This window comes from Pteronotus mesoamericanus, unplaced genomic scaffold (assembly GCF_021234165.1).
Source record: "Pteronotus mesoamericanus isolate MK-2021 breed Mesoamerican mustached bat unplaced genomic scaffold, CSHL_Meso_final scaffold_125, whole genome shotgun sequence".
Taxonomy (NCBI): Eukaryota; Metazoa; Chordata; class Mammalia; order Chiroptera; family Mormoopidae; genus Pteronotus; species Pteronotus mesoamericanus.
The window spans coordinates 10630393-10654464 of NW_026555304.1; the positions used below are offsets into that span (position 1 = coordinate 10630393).

The window sequence follows — 24072 nt, forward strand, 5'->3', positions numbered from 1 at the left end:
TCTGGTGTCCCTAGCAGTTTGGAAGACATTGCAGTAATTCTGTCCACTGAACCAATGTTACATATTGTATGAGCTTTGGTCCCCTGGCTGGAGCAGACCACATAGCACCGAGCATGAAGCCTAAATGTTTTTCATGATAGTGAGTAGTTTCACTGGCTCAAGGTTGGTTTCATGGGTGAGGAGTCTAGGGAGCACATATCTTGTTTTCTTCATTGCATTTGGCACATGGATGAATTTAAAAAACATCTATCAAGTGCAAAGCTGTTTAACCTTATTAGTGGAATTTTTTTTAATGTCACTCATTTTTAAAAACTCTAACTTTTTATTTTATTCAATTTTATATTCAAAGGCATTTGAATTTTGCCAAGTCTTAACAAATACTATTTTTAAAACACTAGTTTATCCTGGTACTTTATTTTTTTTCTGAGATAGTCCATATGCAATATTTGCAAAAAGTAAAAACCAAGTCCATAAAATAGCTGCCATATCAGTTTTTCAAAAAATGCTTGTGAAGAAACTTTTTAAAAATAATGATTCATTACATCAAGGTTACACTGTATATGAAAGTTCACAATGTGGAGAATAAAGAGGTATGAAGCTCATAACTGACTTAAAGAGGAATTTTCATGAAAAATACAAATGAAAGAAAAAGAATATTTTTAAAGAAATTTATATGGCCAGTCCTTTATCATTCAGAATTGAAGGAGAGATAACAGTTTTCCGGACAAGCAAAAACTAAAGGAGTTCTTCACCATTAAATCAGCTTTACAAAAAATGTTAAAGTGTCTCCTTTAAGCAGATAAATAAAGGCCATAACCAGAAATAAAAAAAAAAAAATGAGAAACGGAATAATCTCACAGTTAAAGCCAAATATTCAATAAATACAGTGAAACAAACATGTAAAAACCTACTATGAAGGTCAAAAGAAAAAATTATCAAACTACGGTAAGTAGTCCGAAGATACACAACACAATAAAATCTAAAACATGACATCAATAACAACGTGTGGAGAAAGAGTAAAACATAGTCCTTGTAGAATATATTCAAATGTAAATGCCTATCAGCTTCAAACTGACTGCTATAGATAAATAATGATATGCATAAACATCATAATAACCATAAACCAAAAATCTAAAAAGATATACAAACAATTCAGAGAAAGAAATCAAAACAAAACTCTATAGGTAATGAGATCATAAGACAAAGAAAGAAACAGAGAACTATAGAAACAACCAAGGAACAATTAACAAAATGGAAATAAGAACACACTTATCAATATGTAAATAGATTAAATGTTCAATAAAAAGATACAGGGAAAGAGATCAGAGATCAAGTAGGAAGGAACAGAGACCTATGAAAACAATCAAAAACACTTAACACAATAGAAGTAAGTACATACTTATCAACAATTACTTCAAATGTAAATAGAGCAGATGCTCCAATAAAAAGACACAAGGTAGCTGAATGGACTAAACAAGATGACCCATTTTGGGTGATCACTTTGTAAGTTATATAAATGTCTAATCACTATGTTGTACACCTGAAACTAATACAATATTGTATGTGACCTGTAATTGAAAAATAAAAAATTGTTTTAAAAACATGACCTATATAGACGCTGCTTTAAAGAGACTCGCTCCAGATTGAAAGACACATACATACTGAAAGTGGAGGGATGGAAGAAGATATTCAAAGTAAACAGAAATGAAAAGAAAGCTTGGGTAGCAATACTCATATGAGACAAAATATACTCTAAGACAAAGAAGGGCTTTACATAATTATAATGGGGTCAATCCAAGAAGAGGATATAATAATAATAAATATCTACACAACCAACATAGGAGTGCCTACAGATATAAAGCAAATATTAATAGACATAAAGAGAAATCCATGGTAATACAATAATTGCAGGGAATTTTAATACCCCATTCACATCAATGAATATTTCATCCAGACAGAAAATTAATATGGAAATTAACAGGGGAACTCAAGAATTAAAGATTTTAGCCTTAGTTAGAGTTGATAGGCTTAAATGATTAATGCATGTGGAAAGCTATTATTCCAGGAACTAGAATACATGACCTATGTGACTCCAGGAGGTCATAAGCAATTCAATCTTTGACTCCAGGGGATCTGTAAGTCATCAAGATGGTATCTTGAGCCATTGTGTTCAAGGGAGGGAAATCCTGTGATGCGTAGATAAATAATTGTTGATCAGCAGATAAAGAAACACTAGGAAAACCACTGCTGGATTGCAACTCTTATCTGATTAACCTTTTTTCCAAACCCCTTACCTACCCTTTTCTTCACAAAAAGGTCAGCTTGGGATTTTAGGGTACATACTCCACCATCTTTTCAGATTGCCAGCATTTGAATAAAATGACCCTAAAGATTTAATCCTTGTCTCTACTTACTGGTTCTGGTAGTGACAGGGAGCATGAATGCTGACTTTTCTGGTTTCAAAACAATAGCTTTAAATGTCACATTAGGCCAGATCAACTTAATAGATATTTATAGTTCAATGAATCCAAAAACTGCACAATATACATTTTTTTCAAGCACACATACAACATTATCCAGAACAGATCACATATTAAGCCACTAAACAAGCCTCAATAAATTCAAGAAGGATGACATCACATGAAGCATCTTTTCCAACCATAATGGCATGAAACTAGAAATCAAATACAGGAAGAAAACTAGAAAAAATACAAATAAGTAGTCTCTAGGAATAAGTAGAGACTAAACAACGTACTGCTTGACAACCGATGGGTTGAAAAGGAAATATAAACCTATTCTGAAACAATAAAAATAAACTTTTCAGAATCTATTGAATGCAGCCAAAGAAGTTCTAAGAGGATGGTTCATAGCTATACAGACCTACCACAAAACACAAGAAACATCCTAAATACACAATCTAACTCTACACCTAAAGAAAATAGAAGAAGGAGCACAAACCAACCAAAACAGAAAGAAGAAAACAATTATATTAAGACTGGAAATAAACAAAGTGAAATTTTAAAAAATAGGAAAAAATCAATAAAACTAAGAGCTGGTTTTTTGAAAAGATAAACATAATTGACAAACCTTTAGCCAAACTCATTGAGAAAAACAGAGATTCCACATAAATAAAATAATAAAAGAAAGAGAAGTTACAACTGACACCACAGAACACAAAGAATAATTAAAGAATACTACAATTACATGTCCTAAAATTTAACAATCTAGAAGAAATGGATAAATTTCGATAAGTATATAAACTTCCAAGACTGAACCAGGAAGAAAAAAAAATAAGTAGATGAATTAGTAGCAACAAAATTAAAGCAGTAATTAAAAAATGAAAATAAAAAAACCTCCCAAGAAATAGAAGTCCAGGACTAGAGGGCTTCACAGGTGAATTCTACCAAACACTCAAAGAAGAATGTCTATCCTTCTCACACTATTTCAAAAAATTAAAGAGAAAGGAATACTTCCAAACTCATTTTACACAGCCATTATTACTCTGATACCAAAACCAAAGACATTATAAAAAAAATATATTACAGGCCAATATCTTTGATGAACATAAATGTAAAAATTCTCAACAAAATTATCAGCAAACCAGATTCAACAATACATTAAAAGGACTGAATACCATGATCAAGTGAGATTCATCCTCCCTGGGTGCAAGGATGCTTCTACATCCCAGATCAATCAGTGTGATATACCACATTAAACAAAATATAAAAACAATATGATCATCTCAATAGATGCAAAGAAAAAGTATTTGACAAAAGTCAGTGTAGTTTTATAATAAAAATTCTCAACAAATCAATACAGAAGGAATATATCTCAACATAATAAAACTTGTAGGACAAACCCCCAGCAAAGTATCATAGTCAGTGGTAAAAAGCTTAAGGTTTTACTTTAGATCAAAAACAAGACAAGGATGACCTCTACCACCACTACTCAACACAGTATTGGAAAGCATATATGCAGCAATCGGATAAAAATAAAAAAAAAAAGTAAAGGCACAAAAATCAGAAAGAAAGAAAGAAGTAAAACTCTCATTATTTTAAGATGACATGATACCATATACAGAAAACCCCAAAGACTCTAACAAGAGTTACAGGATACAGAATATGCAGAAATCAGTTTTGTTTCTAAGGAATACAATACAATTACTGCACCAAGAAACATAAAATACATAGGAATAAACTTAATAAAAGAAGTGAAGCACTATGATGCAATGAAGAAAGAAACTGAAGAAAGGATGGAAGGATATACCTTGCTCATGGATTAAAGACTAATATTGTTAAAATGTCTTTACTACCTAAAGCAATATATACAAATTCAATGCAATCCCTATGAAAATACCAATGGCATTCTTCTCAGAATTAAAACAACTAATCCTAAAATTTACATGGAGCCACAGTGGACCCCAAATAGCCAAAGAACTTTTGAGAAAGAACAAAGTGGGAAGTTATCATGCAACCTGACATCAAACTATACTACAAAGCTATAATAAACAAAACAGTATGTTACTGGCATAAAAACAGACATATAGAGCCATGGACTAGAATAGAGAGCCCAGAAATAAATGCTCACTTATACAGTCAATTAACCTATGACAAAGGAGGCAAGGATATACAATGTGGTAAAGACAGTCTCTTCAATAAGTGATGGTGTGAAAACAGGACAGATACATACAAAAAATAAATAAAAGAAGACCTCTTTCTTACAGCATATACAAAAATAAACTCAAAATAGATTAAAGATTTAAATGTAAGACCTAAAACCGTAAAATTCCTAGACCAAAACACAGGCAACATTACTCTTAGCTATATCTTGTCAGATATGTCTCCTTAGGTAAGAGCAACAATAGAAAAAAATAAACAAATGGGACATCAAACTAAAAAGTTTTTGCACAGCAAAGGAAACCATCAACAAAAAGACCATTTACTAAATAAGATAAAATATTTGAAAATGATACAAGCAATAAGGGGTTAATGTCCAAAATATATAAGAAACTGCTACATCTTGCCCTGGCCAGATGGCTCTATTGATTGCAACATCATTCTGTACACCAAAGGTCGCAGGTTCAATTCCTGGTCAGGGCACATACCTAGGTTTTGGGTTCCATCTCCTGGGGTAACACCAACAGAAGGCAATCAATTGATGTTCCTCTCTCACATTGAAGTTTCTCTCTCTTTCCTTCCTTCCTTCTTTCCTTCCCCCCGACCCCTCTTTCTCAAATCAATAAACAATAGTCTCAGGTGAGGATTTTTTTACAAAAGAAACCAATACATGTTAACAACAAAAAAATCAAACAATCCAATTAAAAAATGGACTGAGGACTTGAATAAAGAGATCCAAAGAGGACATATAGATATCTAACAGACATATGAAAAGATAATTAACATGATTAATCATCAAGAAAATGCAAATTAAAACCACAATGGCATTAACACCTAACATTCTTCAGGTTGGCTATCATCAAGAAATTAAGAAATAACAAGTGCTAGTGAAAACAGAGAAAAAAGGGCACCCTGGTACACTGATGATGGGATTGTAAATTAGTGAAGTCACTATGCAGATTCCTCAATTCCTCAAAAAGATTAAAAATTAAGCTGTCATATATTCCAGCAACTCCACTTCTGGGTATTTATGCAAAGAAAACAAAAACACTAATTCAAAAATATAGATATACCCCTATGCTCATTGCAGCATTACTAGTTATAGCTAAGATATGGAAGCAACCTAGATGTCCACCAATAGATGAACAGATAAAGATGTGAGAGATATGTGTGTTTATGTATATATATTAATCAACTATAAAAAAGAATAAAAATCTTGCCATTTGCAACAGTATGGGTGGACCTAGAGGGTATTATGATAAATGAAATAAGACAGAGAAAGACAAATACTGTATGGTATTACTTATATGAGAAACCTTCAAAAAAAAAACCCCAAAAAATAACAAAATAGAAACAAACACACAGATGTAGAGAATAAGCTGATGGTTGCCAACAGGTGGTTGGGAGGATGGGAAATAATAGACTGACACACAAAAATAATAAAAATAAATAAATAAAAAAAAAGTAAAACAAGAGAGGCAGCAGTCATTCACAAGTGCCACTGTGTTACGAGAGTGGAACTGTGGAAGAGGAATCTACAGCTTCCTCTGCCTTGTACCTGAATTTCACCTTGCCTCTGCTGTCTTTTGCTAATAGCCCTCAGGAATTATGCCATTTTCCATTTTAAATGGTCATTCAGTAACCTGTAACATAAGTTACATTAGCACTGGCCAGGTGACTCAGTTGGCTGAAGCATCAAAAGGTTGCAGGTTCAATCCCCAATCAGGTCACATACCTAAGTTGCGGTTTTGATCCCCACCCAGTCAGGGAGCACATGGGAGGCAACTGACTGATGTCTCTCTCTCTCACATCAATGTCTCTTTCTCTCTGCTCCCCTCTTCCTCTCTTTCTAAAATTGGTAAATATATCCTGAGGCAAAGATTAAAAAATAAGAATAATTTTAAAAAATAAAAATCATATGAATGTGGTCTCTTGCTCTCTCAAAAATGGTGTGCTGTAATATTCATCATTCTTCTTGTGATGATGTGTGATGACACAATGCCTAGGTGATGAAAAGTAATGAGTGAATCTGCCAGACAAAGGGATGATTCACATCCTGGGCTTGATGAAGTAGAACACAACATTTTATCATGCTGCTCAGAATGGCGTGCAACTTAAAACTTACATGTTGTTTATTTCTCAAATTTTCCATTTAATGTTTTTGAATGGCAGTTGACCCCAGTTAACTGAATCTGCAGAAAGTGAAACCATGAATAAGGAGGACTAATATAACAACATAAATTACCATAAACATGTTTCCAAAATACCAGTGTTGGCCCCTTAGCTGACTAATCCCTAGAGCCATTTTGCCAGCACCAAACCTACTGTCATTCTTCTGAGATCCCTGCCTGTCTTCCATCTCACTGTCAAACATCATCATCTCTGCGACAATTGGTTTTCTAAATGCAGGATGCTCTCTGTAAAATGCCGACAATTATGTGTTACATTGAAAAATAACAAAACATGGAATTTAGAGTTCACTCAAGGAACACTGTTTATTACATTTCAATATAGAGAAAGCCCTTATGGGAAGGTTAAGTCTTTGTTCTATTCAGGCCTTCAACTAATTGGGTGAAATTCACACACAAAAAGGATAATCTGCTTTATTCAGTCTACTAGTTTAATGTTAATCACATCCCAGAACATCCTCACAGAAACACCCAGAATAATGTTTGATCAAATAGTTGGCACCTCATGGACCAGTCAAGTTGGCACACAAAATTAAGCATTATACAATAGACAGACAATGAGACCGAAGAAGAGATTTAGTATCACACCTGCACATACAAAGACACAATTTTTGGTGAAGCAATGTACATAGAAAAGTGAGAAAAAGACTTTGCAATAATGGTATTAGAACAATGGGGTACCCATGTCAAAGCAAAATAAATATGGATGCCCACCTTAGACCATTCAATAAAACAGTTACACACAGGTCGCACACCAAATGGGAAAGGCAAATCAATACACTTTTAGAAGATGGAAGGTCTTCATTACCTCAGAGTAGGGAAAATTTTCTTAAATAAGACACAAAGTTATTAACCACAAAGAGAAAGACTGATAAATCTAACTAAAATAAAATGTAAAATACCTCCCTTAAAAGAAAATAAGAAAATGTAAACACAAAAACATAAACCACAGAGCAGAAAAAAACTAGCTATAATACATATATAATTTTTAAAAAGGTACCCATATTCAGCATATATAAAGAATTTCTACAAATCAGTAAGAAAAAGACAACCAAGTAGAATTTTTAAAAAACAAATAGGGCTACTCCTTCAACTAAAATCTTTCCTAAAGAGTTACCTCCTTGGAGAACATTTCTAACTATCCTTTCTAATAATGAAACTTCAGCTTCTCTTTCTCTTACTCACCTCTATTTTCTTCTCTAGCACCAAGCAATTATTTGTTATACATCTTGGCATGTGTGACTTGTTTTAATTAGGGAGGCATAGTTGACATATAACATTAGTTTCATGGGTGTGACATGATTTGATATTTATATCAAATTGCAAGATGATTACCAAAATAAGCAGATTAGCATCCATCACCACAGTTACAAAAATTTTTATTTCTTATGATAACTTTTAAGACCTACCCTCTTAGCAACTTTCAAATATACAGTATAGTAGTAACTATAGTTACCATGCTATATATTACATCCCCATGACTTACTTCTCTTATAACTGGAAATTTGTACCTTTTGACCCCCTTCACCCATTTCTCCCACTCCCAGCAACTGCCAATCTATTCTATCTGTGAGCTTGCTTTTTTTTTCGTATTCCACATATAAGTGCGCTCGTATGATATTTGCCTGTCTCTGTCTGACTTACTTCACTCAGCATAATGACCTCTAAGGTCACCCACGTTGTTGGAAATATGCTGAATAACATTCATTGCATACACACACACTACATTTTCTTTATCCAATCATCCATTGATGGACACCTAGGTTGCTTCCATATCTTGTCTATTGTAAATAATGCTGTATTTAGATCCACTGCTGTATCCTCACAGTACCTGGTAAACAGTAGGCGCTCCAAAGGTATCTGTTCAATGGATTCACCGGTAAAACTAAGTTTTTCAAGAACCAAATATTCCAAAAAGATGTGAAAAATCCTGTCACTTCAGCCAGCCTCTACCAGAGGTGTCCAACCTGCGGTCCACAGGCTGCATGCAGCCCAGGAATGGCTGTGAATGTAGTCCAACACAAAATCGTGAATTTACTTAAAACTTTATGAAATTTTTTTGTGTGTGTGATTACATGTCACAACATATTTAATGTGTGGCTCAAGACAACTCTTCTTCTTCAAGTGTGGTGCAGAGACACTGAAAGGTTGGACACCCCTGAGAGTCTAAACTATAAGACTAGTCATTGAGGTAGTGTTATAACATGGCACATTTGTGGTTGCCAGTAAAACTCCAAAATATACATTGTATTAATATATTTCCAGCATAACATATTAACATATGCTAACATATGGCTAGCATAAAACAGAAATTTTTTTCTGTTCTAAAAATACAACTCATACAACTTTGTCTAACATTTTCAAATTTAATGATTATTCTGAATTTTTACTGAATTTGACAATTTATAGAAGAAATTCTTGGTGTTTCACTCAGGCTGTTTTAGTCACACTTGTGATATTCTAGGAACACAGAATAACCCAAGATTTTATCACCACAATTACCACAGCATTGCACATACCAGGCACTAAATAAATGCTCATTAAATAAAACTAATGAATATTGAAATATGGCTTGTTATATAATTTTCTAATTTTCAGGATTTGGATGACAAGTTATACATCCTTAACATGTAATATAGAACTATAACTCTTACGGTGAAAGTATCACTTCTAAAGTAAAAAGAAAGTACACCCAAGACATGTACAAGAAAGCATACCCAAGACGTACAATTGATTCATATACCAACAAGGATCTTCTGTCTTGCTGCATTTATGGTCAACATCATGTGATTATGCAGGTATTGATTTGTGATAGGTATATGTAATTAGCTTGCTAATACCTGAATAATTAATGTTATTCTAGATACCTTTTCTATTAGTTAATATTAGGGGTTTGTCTAGTACAATGAGAAGGAAAACTGTTTTCCCAGTCTCCTATGTCCTCAACCTCTTCCTACCTGTGCTTTCTTCTCAGAAATCTATTCAATTCTTTTTCAATTTCCATCAACTCAATTCTATGATCTAGTCTAACTACCACCTTCTTTCTCCCTTGTTTCTTAAGAGTAACCGAAGTTTATCATCTCCACTTCCTTATTTCCCCATCATTTCTCAATCTGTAGCAATCTAGCTACTTTCCTCAATCTCCCATTAACCTATTCTCAACAAGGTCATTCCTGCTAGTGGCTAAATCCAGTTAGTGCTTTTCAATCCTTAACTTGCTTTATGCCCTACAGCTGCCCTGTCAAATACACTCTAATATTTCAGCGACCACTACTCACACATATGGTTACCAAGCACTTCAAATATACTGAGTACAAATAATCTGGGTATGTGGACTTCATGAAATCAAAATACAGATCAAGAATTTCTGATGAAAATCTAGCATTTGCATTAAGATATAACATGTAGATATAAGCATAAGTATAATATACACACTGGATTTCAATGACTTAGTATGAAAAACAGACTATAACATAATCTCATTAATAATTTTTACATTAATTTTATGTTGAAATGAGTATTTTTGATATATTGGGTTGAATAAGATTATTAAAATTAATTTCACCTATTTATGTTTTTTGAGGCAGCTTAGTGGAAAATTTAAAATGGTCTTTGTATTATTTTATTTCTATTGAACAGTGAGGCACTATAGCATTATATATTAGAATGACTGGTACTCATTCCTTCTTGAAACGCTGCTGCTACTTACCTCCTCTTACTTCTTTGACCACCTCCCACCACGAACATTTTTAGTAATGCAGTGGAGCTTATTCGTCCACTCATTTTTTTAAGTGCCAGTGTCTCTCAAGGCTGTCCTGAGGCCCTTTCTAGGTGCTCTCCCTGGGTGATCTCACTCTCACCCAAGGCTTCCATTATTCACTTACACTGATGACTGTAAGCCCTTCATTTACAAATCAGCTTGCTCTCCTGAGAATGGTATGTTCAGCTGTACCTACATGTAAGTACATCTGCACTTAATCTGCCATTACATCTTTTGGATATTCACCTTATTAATATCATAAATCTGGTCCCTCTTACCCATTTCATTCAGGTCCTCACAATTTCTCAGCTTTATCACTAACATTAGCTTCCAAATTCTAACCCTGCCACCTTCCAAATCAATTTCTTTTTGCTGTTAAATTTCTAAAACTCACACCTGGCCATATTACTTCTCTGTTCAAAATACTTTGGTGGTTTCCTCACTGCCTTCAAGATAAAATGAAAACCTCTTATAATCATACATAACTCCTGTAACCTCTTATAATCATACATAACTCCTGTAACCTCTTATAATCATACATAACAAGTAAACTGGATGTTTACTTGTTTCTCAGCTTTATGCTTCATCGTCAATCCTATAAAATCCCAACCCCAGGTATGTCTAAGTACCTACCGTCCCCTGAATGCAACAATTGCTTTCTTACCATCATGCTTTCTCTGCACATGCTCTTTCTGATGACTACAATACCACTCCTAAAACTCTATCCCTGCTTTCCCAGTCATCCTCCAAAACTCATCTAATGTGCCATCTCCCCCAGGAAGGTCTCCAAACTCCTAAGTCTGAGCAAGTGTTCCTCCTCTGTGTTACCATCATCCCTATTTACAGCCCTTCTAATAACTCAATCACACTGCCCTTGGATGATATGGCCTGTCTATGAATACCCTGAAGGTAGGAATAAAGTGTTTTTACTTTATTTCCCTGTGTTATACTTAATAAGTACCTATTGATAAACATACACTATATTAAATAAGGGAAACCGACAGAACAAAATGTAAGGCAAGAAATTTTTAAATGGACTAATAAAATCATGATTGAAATACAGAAAGTTAACCCCAAATCACCCTAGAAAAACTTTAATTATATGGTCTATGTCATTATGTATTACTCTAAATACTCATTAAAATATCAAACACTCAACGGAAGCAACAATTGAAAACATTAAAGACTAAATGTCTATTTCTTTAACCTTGTTTTTCATACCATTTCATCGCTAATTCCACTTATCAGTACCTTTCTTCAGCTCTTTACATTAATTTTCCTTCCAATTAAATTTGGCATTCTTTCCTTCCCTCACACAATCCTTTTCATTTTTACTGTCCCTGTCCCTTCTACTCCTCTTTCAATATAACAGAAAATTACAAATATTGTCTTTGTCATCTCTGTCAGCAATTTTGTATTAAACAAAGAACAGTCAAAAAACAGTGAATGAAATTATATCACCAGTCAGATTGATAGACAAAACCACATGCCTTAATCTGGGTGGGTGAGTTCATAATACTAAGCAGTAATCTGAACCACATGTTATACTAAGTGGAGTCTGACAGGCATCAGTGAGTCCTTCGAGTTACTGCAGCAAGACAGTGGGGAGTAAGAGAAAAGAACAGACAACTTGGTGGTGGTGAGGGCAGCCACAGCTCAAACTCACAACATTCTGCAACTTGTGCCTGCCCTTCAAAAGGAAGCAGAAACAAGACATGAGAAAGCAGGAAGCTGTCATCTCTCTGGACTAGCATAGATGACTAACCAATTTGACGGTGTGAGCAGCAATAGCCAAGTAGCACCATGTGCTAGTCTGAGCATACTGGCATGGATGCAAACTGAAATACACAAAATAAAGCCTCCTGTTCCCAGAGAACTTGTAATTTTTGGTGTTACTATGGAATAGATTATCAGGGAGGCAGGAAAGTGCCTGCAGAGGAATTACATAATTACAGTATTTATACTAGGTTGGTAGGGAGAAACAATTTTTTGAAGAATTTTTTGCTAGAGGGAAATAGGGTATATTCTTTTAATTACCTGAAAGTAACCTTTCAAAACCACTCAACATTAGTTCTTGTAGGCATGAGGGAAGTTCAACTAAAGACTGATGTTTTACAGAATTCACAAACAAAAATGAAATCTCTTAAATAACTTTACACTAAGCAAGATAATATAACAGCAAAGAGTATGTTTGAAATGTTTCTAAAACATCTAGAATTGGACTGTCAGAGCAGCACCTTTAAAAAATCAATTTAATTCAAAGCAGTACAGGGCAAGATTTATTATCTTACCCGTGTCCAGGAGTTAAGTTTCAATTCTCCAGAATCCTGTGGTACTTTTTTAATCAGACAACATAAGCACCATATTATAATTTTTTGGCTTTCATCTACAAAAAGAAAAACTAAAATGAGTAAGTTTAATCAAATAAAATGGAAAGATAATCAGTATACAAATTTTTAAATATTACATTTGCAGGAAATATATTCATTATATTTTAGGAAAATCTCAAACTACTAAGTTCACAGAACAAGCATCCGGGACCATGTGTGAAATTTAATTTTGTGGGGTTTTTACTTCTTGTGGGTTTGGGATCACATATGCTTAGCCTTTGTGTGGTCAATTCCCTTTCTGTTATAGCAGCAATTTTTAAAGCCAAAAAAGAATGATGGAAAGAACTGGGCTTTTCTAAACGTCAGATCTTTATTTCTCATTTCAAACCATTAGTAGTTTCAACCTTTTTAAGGCAACATAATTGTTTTAAGCAGTATTCAATATTCTGACTTAATCTTTTGTCTAATTTGCCAAAACACCCTCACTTGTTAAAAACAAATTCAACAAAAAGACTGTGTAATACTAAATGGTTCAGATAAAACAGAAGGCTCTTAACATGCTCCTAATTCTTTACTCTAAAATTTAAAACTTTACTAAATACGTGATGAAAATGCTGAACTTTAAAATCTTGTAATTGATGGGACTATCTAGTTAGTGAGCCATTTCTTTTTTCTCTTTTGCAAACTGAGTCCATTCCAGCTGGAAATTTTGTAACAGGATTGAAACGCAAAATGAGGCTGAAGATGTCAGTTACCTGAAACTAGAGCCAAGCAACTATGGACTTTATCACAAGGCCATGGAGGTGAGACTGAGGGAACTCAGCACCGGGAATCAACCCTTTGCAGAATCCTGAGGCCCTTGTGGGCCTCAGAAAAATAAATTTTCCTTCCACCCTTCTAAATTCTTGTCTGAACTAATAATCAAATTTACATGAGACAGATTAACAGGGGAAAATGACCAAATTTATGATGAATGTACATGCGTGGGGCTCCAAAAAATATGGGACCAAAGGAGAAATCAGGCAGTTAAGGCTTATATGCCATCTTGAGCTAAGGAGAAGGGGTGGTGATTGTGTGGTATGAGACTTTAAAGGGCAGGAAGACAATTCACATGGAGATCGAAAAATGTTTTGTAAATAAATGTTTGCTGGACTATCTGTAACAATGTGGCACAAAGAGGAATGTGATCAAAGGGCCCTATTAGGTCTCTTCTTGTCCATCACACTTAGTTGATATTAAACTATATTATCTACCATAATAGCTCCCTTCCTGGAGCAGGTTCTCTATTTAAATTCTTAAAGTAGTTGGGGGGAAGGTCGAAGTTTTTATTTCTTTCTAAATCTTTTGTTAATTAAACCAGTTTAAAATAAGCAATATTCCAGAAGGCATGTTCTTTGCTGTCAAACTCTGCTTCCCTTCACCCTTTACCCTCTTCTGCCATCTCATAAATACAGCATTTGTAAAGGTTTCATTAACAAGAAATAAGGGAAATACAACATTTACCCATCTCTGTATTTTCAACCACACACCAAAAGACACTAACAGTAATTCTTAAACTCATTTTTCCTCATAAATATTTATAGGCGTATACTCTCCTAATAACTAACATCCCTAAACAAATTTTATCAGAAGTTATTCAGAAGGATGTTCACTTTTTCTTTTTTTAAAATTTTTAAATCATGTTTATCCTATTACAGTTGTCTCAATTTTTGCCCTTTTGCCTTCCGCCACCCATCCCACCCCCATCCCGGCTCCCACAGTCAACTCCCACTCTGTTGTCCATGTCCATGGGTCATTCATGCATGTTCTCTGTCTAGTCCCTTCCCCTTCTGTCCACCACTGTCCTCCTTCCCCATCCCCTCTGGTCACTTTCAGTCTGTTCCATGTTTCCATGACTGTGGTTTATTTTGTTTGTTATTTTATTTCTTGAATAGATTCCACTTACAGGTGAGATCATATGGTACTTGTCTTTCACCAACTGGCTTATTTCACTTAGCATAATATTCTCTAGTTCCATCCACATTGTCGCAGAAGGTAGGAGTTCCTTCTTTCTTTTCTTTTTAATGCAGATTATTCTTTCTTTCTTTCTTTTTTAAATGTCAAAATCCATTATAAAATATTAAAAAATTTAAATCCATGATAAAGTCTCAGCAATGAAAACATGACACCGGCACAGAAATAATCAAGATCAGTGAAATAAAATGAGCATTCTAAAAACAAAGGTATATGTCTAACAATGTAATATATGATTAAATTGATATTTCAAATCAATGGGAAAAATAAGGTTTATTCAATAAATAAGGTGCATGGACCACTATTACTTGAAATAAAACAAATATAGAACCTTATTTCACATATTATACAAAAAATATTCAGGTGAACTAAAAATCCACATGTAAAATCTAAGGAGTTTTAGGAGAAAATACAAACTAGTATTTTCCTTACCCTGAAGTAAAATATTCAAACCCAGAAGCTATAAAGTAAAATATTGAAAAAATGACTATATTAAACATTTAAGACAATATAGCAATATACATATAAAAAAGTTAAAGGATACGTAATAGATAGGAAAGTATCTGCAATACATCTAAAGGGTTAATAGTTTTTTTGGTTTTTGTTTTGTTTTAGGGAAAAAAATTCTATAAACATTTAATCAAAAAATGGATAAAGAATACCAAAAAGTCATTTAAAGCTTTTTAAAAACAATAGAAATAGGCAAGAAATATACAAAAACAGGTTTAGTTTCAACAAATAATAAAGTAACAACTAAAATAACACATGATTGTCACAATCAGATTAATAAGTATTAGAAATATTGGTAATATCACGTACTGCTGACTGTGAAAAGAACTGGGTGTTCATAAATTCTTTTTCTTCATCTTCTTAAAGCAGTTCTTTAGCATATCTTGCAATGCTGGTTTGGTGGAGATGTATACTTTTAGCCTTCTTTTGTCTGGGAAACTCCTTATTTCACCTTCCATTTTAATTGAGAGCCTTGCTGGGTAGAACAGTCTTGGTTGCAGGCCTCTGCCTTTCATGACTTGAAATATTTCTTGCCATTCCCTTCTGGCTTGCGGTGTTTCTGTTGAGAAGTCAGCTGCTAGCCGTATCGAGGCTCCCTTATATGTTAATATCTCTTTCTTCCATGCTTGCTTTAGGATTCTCTGTTTGTCTTTGTTATTTGCCATTTTAATGATGATGTGTCTTGGAGTGGGCCTCACTGGGTTCCTCTTGAATGGGACCCTCTGTGCTTCCTGGACTTGTGCGACTTTTTCTCTCTTCAAATTAGGGAAGTTTTCCATCATGACTCTTTCAAACATGTTCTCTGTCCCTTCCTCCTCCTCTTCTCCTTCTGGTATCCCTATTATATGGATGTTATTACATTTCAGGTTGTCCTGCATTTCCCTAAATACCTCTTCATTTTTTAGTCTTTTCTCATTTTCTTGCTCTTTCTGGGAGCTTTTTTCTACCTTGTCCTCCAGGTCGCTGATTCGAGCCTCTGCTTCATCGAGCCTGCTTTTGATTCCTTCTACTGTGTTCTTCAATTCAGAGATTGTATTCTTCATTTCCTCTTGTCTCTTATTGATAGTTCCCCTGTTGTTTTTCATGCTGATATAGTTTGCAGTTCCTCGTAGTTTCCCTGTAATTTTTGGTAATTCTCTCTTACTCACTGAGCTCATTGAGCTTCCTTAGAACCATTGCTTTGAAGTCAGTATCTGATAGTTTACTTGCCTCTATTTCATTTAGTTTTTGTCTTCAGCTGGGGGTGTTTCTTTGTCTTCCCATTATCTGTGAGACTCTTCCTTCTTGCTTCTGCTTCTTAAATTGATCTGTCTTGATTTCCTGACTTTGTGGTGCAAACTCCTATGGTAGGAGACCACTGTTTTTTCTTTCTAGATCTGCCTCTGATGTTGTCAGATGTTGACCCTGTCCGACCTTAGGCAATCTGTTTGAGACTTCCAGGAATCTACTGTCTGTGGCTGTCTCCTTCAGCTGTTAATCTATTCACTCTGCACTCAGCAGGCCAGTTTAGAGACCACAGGGCAAGGCAGAGTCCCTCTTGGGGGGCGGCATTATTGGGTTCTCTCACACCGCTGCTGCTACTCAGGGGACTGGTCTGCCTGAGCCAGATGGCTGCTGCCATATGGGAGAGAAGTCAGCTCTGAGACCCTATGCACTACTCTCTCTGTTTTCTCCCCAAAGCCTCCGTCTCCAGTTTCTCCTCAAGTGTCTCTAAACCACACTGCGCCCACTTCAGCCTGGGTTCTACTATCTATGGTTGCCACTCTGTATTCAGCCATGAGGCTTTAGGACTACCCGGCCAGGGCCAAGTCCTTCCTCAGGGCAGGGTTATTGTGACCTCTCATGGTCCTACGACTCAGGGGTGTGGTCTACCTGAGCAAGATGGTTGCTGCCACATGGGGGATGAGTCAGTACCGAGATCCCATGGGCTACTCCCTCAGTTCTCTCCTCAAAGCCACCTTCCCCAGTCTTTCTGCAGATGTCTCTAACCCACTCTGCCCCTGCCTTTGCCAGAGACCAGGGTAAGTAGCTGCAAATACAAATGTATGCGTTGGCCCTTTAAAAGGCTCTTTGTCTCTCCAGCTGCCTGTCTCTGGCAGAGAGCAACCCTGCCGCTTTTCTCAGCTGGCAGTCACCTGTGTACTTTCTGGGCTTTGGAGCTATAGGCTGGAGATATCCGCTTATGATTTAGACCCTGCTCTTCTTAGGGGGATCCAACTGGCTGTTTCAATATCCTTCTGGTGCTGCCACCCATGGGTGGTCTGCACGCCTTCTCGAGTCTCTACCGCACTCCTTACCAGGTAGGTTGTGCTAAAGCTGATTCTTCTGTCTGGCCAAAGTTATAAAGCTCTTTTCTTGCTGTTGTTCAGTTGTTTGTTCCAGGGGATTTCTCCACAATTTAGTTGTAATTCCAGGTTGGTCCTGGGAGGAGGTCAGTGTGACTTCCACTCACCCTCTGCCATCTTGATTCTCCAGGATGTTCACTTTTCCCCCTAGTTTTTATGAGCCCAAATACAGCAATGGCCAGTGAAATGAGATCCACTTATTTCAAGAATCATATAACTTAACCTCTAATGATCCTAGGGTTCTTCAGGTTAAACAATGTCACTGATTAAAAATGTGACTATTGTATGTCCTATGCTTTAAGTATATTAGAAGAAATTCCATCTTCATGTCAGAAGCATGACAGGTACATCTGATGATAAACTTAAGACAAGACAGAAATAAGTCTGGAAAAACTTCCAAGAAGTGGTATGAGGAAGTAGGAGTGGACATCATAGGTCAATAAGCTACTAGGTAGGTCCTCTAATCAGAACCCCCACCTTCATGCATAATCAGAGAGAAAATGTTTATTTCAGGCAACTTCTGCAGTGGTTGTTGATTTCAACAACAAGCACTGGCTAAAACCTGATCAATCCAAAAAGGAAAAAAAATTGACCATAGACTGACCCCAAGCTCATTATACCATCACTACAATGAGAAACTGACAGCACAAGTAGAAGGGGAGCCAGGGGGATGAACACCATGACTTTTCCAGAACAGACCATATCAGTAACAAGACTCCCCTACAAATCTGAAGACAGAGGTAGAATTTGTTACCACAAAGTTCAGAAACTGAAACACATAAAATCCCAGGAACTGACTGACTGCAGAGCTCAACTCACTCATTCATTGCAAATGGGATGTGTATTTTTGCTTCTTTCACAGATGTTCCCTGCAAGACTTGCAACTAGGGGGCAGGGGGGCAGCGGTAGGCGATCTCAACTCAACCCCTGATCCTGTCTCCAGGATCCCATGTCCTGATCTTTTTCTTTCTCTACCTAAGTAAAACTGTTTTTGCTCTCACTCGGACTCATTCTTGAATTCCTTCCTGCATGAGTCAAGAGCCTGGAGGTCCCCACCATGCTTGGGTAGAACCCCAGCTTGGAACCAGTCCAGTGACAAGCTTTCACAAGCAGCTTTGGGTAAAAAAGAATGCAACCTAATGGAAAGCATTTCCAAAATGTAGACATTCAACACACACACACACACACACACACACACACACACACACACACACACACACACACAAAAGCCCTCCAAAAAAGAAACAAAGAAGAGAAAAACAAGAAAATGTTAATTTATGGAGATTAAATCTAAAAGGATGCAAAAGATGGTAGCTTCTCCCAGGTGTTGAGAGATTTCACACTTTAGTTCAAGTATATTTATTTTTCTCTCAAACAAAAAAAGAAAAGCCAAAGAAACTTTCACCCAACCTTTAGCAGGTGACTTCCTTAGCCCAGAGTCAATGCACTGAAATACACTGAAATGTACTGCTAATGGCCTTACTTTGTTTTAGGAATTTACAGATGCAAGCCATTACTTGTTATTAATGAGTGCCATAAGCACACTGAAGGGGATGGTATCATTTGTCAAGATTCAGGGTGGACCTGACTTTGGGAATGGAGCATTCAGCCAGCTATTAAGTGAGATGGGGGCAGTCACAGACAGCAGATCTTAGTGCAAATTTGGATTCTGTACAAGAGTGGAAGGAAAAAAATATACCAATATATATTTGACACTGATATTTTACTTTTTGATATCTTGAACTAAAATTTCAAATAAATGCTAAATTATTTGAATTTTAATTTTATATTTTAGAAGTATAAATGCAGAATTTTTTTGAAACAATAAATATTAATTGTTTTTAGCTACCAAGTTTCGGGGCAAATTGTTACACAGCAATACACAGTAAATAATGAGGAAGAGAGGTTATAGCTGTTATGTTTAATTAGGAGAGCAGAGCTAGAACCAAGGATTCCAAGGAGGTAAAAACAGTAATTTTATGTAGGGAATACCACTGAATAAAAGGTTTCTCTCCCTTTATGTTATTATCTACTTTGTCTCTTTGTGGTGTCTTTTTATTTCCAAATACCTCTTCCTTCCCTATTGTCCTTATTTCTGATCCTGTTCTCACTTAATACTATGGGAGAATTCTTTCCTTGATGGAAATTATTTACTTTTACTGTATTTAAAATGTAATTTTGATATTATAAAAAAAAGATCCTTTCCTGAAAGAAAATGCTCACCAGCGAAACAATAGCATAAAGGCAAGATGGAGTTCTTCTGTGCCTGTCAATCTTCTCAATGAGCTCAGAATCAAAGGTATACCTCAAAACATGAAACTGAAATTCAATGGGCAGTGCAAAAGGCTACAAAGAATTGAAGAGATGGAGAATCTGTTTCTGGTGTCAGAGGGGGCCAATGCAATGAAGATAAGGTGCTAAGGAAAGATGACAGACTGATTCAGCTTTAAGGTCATAGAGATCAAAATCAGTCCAGCCTCTCACTTTTACAAATACAGAATCAGGAACCCAGAGAGTTCCATGGCTAGTCTTAGAAAATCCCATCTCATCTACTGTCCTCCAAGAGTCACCCCCAGTATGAACTCCCCTGTAAAATTCTCCTTCCTTTCAGCTCCTTGTTCAGACTTCTGGTCTCTTTTCTCCCTAACTGGAAAGAAAGCAGAATTTGTGATCCACATTTTCTACAAGAAAAAAAAAACAAGAAGAAAAAAAAATCAGTAAATACCCGTCCTTTGAATATATACATTCAGGTTCAGTTGGCCAATGGTAAAGCCAGGACAGGATCAGTTCAACCACAATGGTGTGACTCATGAGTCGGGGAGAGGATGTTAGATTACAACAATGTGGACTTTAGAAGGGTGGGCTCCTGACTCTTTCTAGCTTCATATTCTGGTATAAGTGACTTATTTACTCTAATCCATGATTATGTTTTATGCAAGACTATCATCGAGAACTCAATTAGACAAGTGCCCAGCACAAAGTGAGCAATACCTCTCATTCTACTCCTTTTATTCTTTAACACAAACTTTCCCACAATTTAAAGTTCCAAATTAGGAATGTGTCTTATACATATGATGTACATTTACAGGGCATAGTATTTTTTTCTTAAAAATTGCTTACACAGTCCATGAAACATCTACAATGCCTGTGTTTGAATGGAGGAAATTCAACAATTTCTTTTCCTTTTTTCTTCCATCAGTATCATCGGCCTAGCTCAATATTTTTTGAAACTTTCGGTCATGACCCATTCAGAGATTGTGAAATTAGTTTTGGGTCAGGAAGACCATTTTTAAAATAGTATAGTGAATATGGATTGCACATAATAAAAATAAGCATTTTCTAATGAACTGGGTGTGAATGTGCATGTGTATGTATCTAGGTGTCTAATAATATGTATACATATGTATATATACATATACACTTGTACAGAGAATTTATTTCTGGTCAAAGGTTTGAGAAACACTGGCATGGCTAAAATACATAAATACAGGACAGGTAAGAGTGGCAAATACAGTGATGGCTGTACAATGATGGTTTTGCCATTTCAGATCAATAATTTGAACAAGCTTGGTGGCTGGGAAGGAAAAATCAACTCAAAGGGGAAGAAGCAGCAAGAGGCATAAGAGGAGAGGACGAGGAATAGACAGATGAAAGTGGGGGCCAGAGAAAGTGAGTTTGAATGTGTTCAATGCAGCCATGCATGTACGCTCACAGGACCAAATGCCTATGTTGTCCCTTTCCCACCTAGTTCAAGGTCTTATAATGCTTATGACAGGCTAAGAGAGAGAAATTGTATAATTCTTTAAAACATCAGAGAAATATTCATTTTATTTTTTATTCTGATATGTTACACAGTCTTTGACTAAAAAATATGAAAACTAAGTAAATATTACATTAGCTAACACTACAGTCAAACCAAGCCAATAAACCTCAACTATGCACCTTCAGATGTGCCTGCTCCACCCTACCATAGGCCTTAGGACAACAAAGAGAACTAAAACCACAGTACCTGCTCTTGAAAGGCATTCAGTCTTCCAGAACATCAGAGAGGCAAACCAACAATTATAAAACCATGCAGTAAGTGTTATAATTAAGGGAAACGCTGGTGGCTATGGAGAGTTTCCTAACTCAGCCCCAACAAGGTGATTTAAAAGGTTTATAAGGAGGAGAAATGAGAACAGAGTTCCAGACAAAAGGAACAGCATGTTACAGGCCCTAACATCATTCGCCTTCAGGCACAGTTAGTAATTTGACCTGGCTACAGTGCATGTGGTGTACTGTGGAGGATTAAACAGGAAATGAAGCTGGACACATAGGCAGGAGATCAGTAAAGGAACACCTCCTCCAATATATCCCCAAATTCCGCTTAACCTTGGGTAAAACCAAAATGTCATCCCTAAGTAATGTAGGATGCACACTCTGAAAAATAATTTTACATAGGAAAACAGTATGTTAGTTAATATAAAACTGTGAAACCAGAAACTATTTCATTATTATAACCATTTTACACTGAATTAAAAGCTAAGTTATGATAATCATTGTGGAATTTCTACTGTCAAGTACAAGGGATTCTACTTCCTACAGCTCTGCGCACGCGCGTGTGTGTATGTATCTTTACAAACATGTATGAATACCAATAAAAGATGCAATCTTTGTAATGGAGCAATGAATACATTTTAAAAGTTGCTTCATGAAATACAGACGACAGCTTTATAATTTAAAGTTCTGTATTTTGTTAAACAATGCAAAGATTAAAATTATCATTAGAAGTTCGTGTTTTAAGAGAACATTCTTTGGATTCTTACCATATGCTAAGATCAAAGGATTCCAGCAAGTTTTTGCCAGCAGTTGACCAATTGTAGGGAATCTTTCAATGACTGTACTTGAATCCTGTGAAAGAAAATTATATTATGCTTTGGTCAGTAAAAGGGCACTATACAACTCAGAAAGACTGAACTGACATTGCAGGTTGAAGGAGCTTGAATGCTTCTTATTTAGTATGTATTTAAGAAAAGTAGGAAAAACAGGGTGAGAAAAGATCTTTAGGTAGGTTATACAAATCAAGTTTAACAGGCAACCACCTTCCTTCATCCTTAAACCAGGTCACAAGAACTAAGATATACAACGCATTTTAGGTAAAATCAATTTTGTTACAAAATTAATTTCACTTTACTCATAATTAACAATCAGGAAACACCACTTCATTTAAAAATAACAAAGGCTGTGTAATAGTGAAAAAACATTATGGGTGATTAACATCTTTATAATCTCTTACCTTTATCCTGGAGTTTTATTCTAACATAATAAAAGATGTTCCTAATTCAACTTCAGAAAGGCTATTTCAAAGAAGGTTTAGGAGGACAAGAACTCTGGAACTTATAAAAAGAAATAAAAGCAGCCAAAGAATAAAGATCTATATCTGTGTTCATTACTATTTTGATTACTATATACTAAATAGCATCAGAATTAGTCTATAACAATCTAAAACCTTAGATGAAAAAAGACCAACTAAATAGAAAACAGCTTAAGATTTTAAGATACACATGCTGTTGTACAATTGGCCCTTTTCCTACTTTACCTTGCAAAGAATGTTAAAAATAAGACCAAACAGGTTATGTGCACATAAGCTGAAATGATAATAAGCATTTTCTACTGCTGTAGCAAGAAATTCCTCACATTGTCTCAGCATTGAAGCCAGTCTTAAGACTTTCTGGGACCACTTTAAGGTAAGTTACAAGTCTTATTACAAAAAAAAAAAATTTAAATTAGCACTGGTTGTTCATACAGACTGCATCTTTTCATCTAGTGTCTAAAGACATATGGACTCATATCATCAACATGAATTATTCTTCAAATTTCCTACTTGCTTCTTTGATTATGGAAATAAAGTGCAACACAAGAACACCTATGTTAAATGACAATTTTACTTTTCATCTTAAAGTTAGACAATAAGTATAAAACAAATAATATTTTGACAATATGAAGGCATGTTAATTCATAAAATTATGTACTGCAATAAAAATAAATCTTATGTCAAAATGAAAATAAATTTTAATATAATAAATTATACAACTATTTTAAAGACAATCAAAATCTTAATAGTTACAGAAAACGTCACTTAAAAATATTTATAGGAAGAGAGCTTAATATTTATGATCTCTTGGTAGAGCCCACTTTAAAACAGGGTTGAGGAAAAGGTAAGCATTTCCACAAATTCTTCAATATTTAAGACTACAAAGGCCTTTAAAAGAATTCCAATTATTACGTGAGAACAAATGTCCAAGTTTTGTTTATTTAAAAACAATCTGA

At 35.3% G+C, this 24072-nt stretch overlaps 1 protein-coding gene across 1 annotated transcript in view; it reads right to left on the bottom strand.

Moving 5' to 3' along the window:
* FANCC (FA complementation group C) overlaps nt 1-24072 on the bottom strand; it is a 197509-nt gene that overhangs the window by 173027 nt on the left and 410 nt on the right. The window contains exons 2-3 of the mRNA XM_054588089.1: nt 22569-22653; nt 12857-12951 (exon numbers count right to left, since the gene is read on the bottom strand). Coding sequence (XP_054444064.1) covers nt 12857-12951; nt 22569-22653 — 180 coding nt within the window. The remainder of the gene's footprint in view (nt 1-12856; nt 12952-22568; nt 22654-24072) is intronic.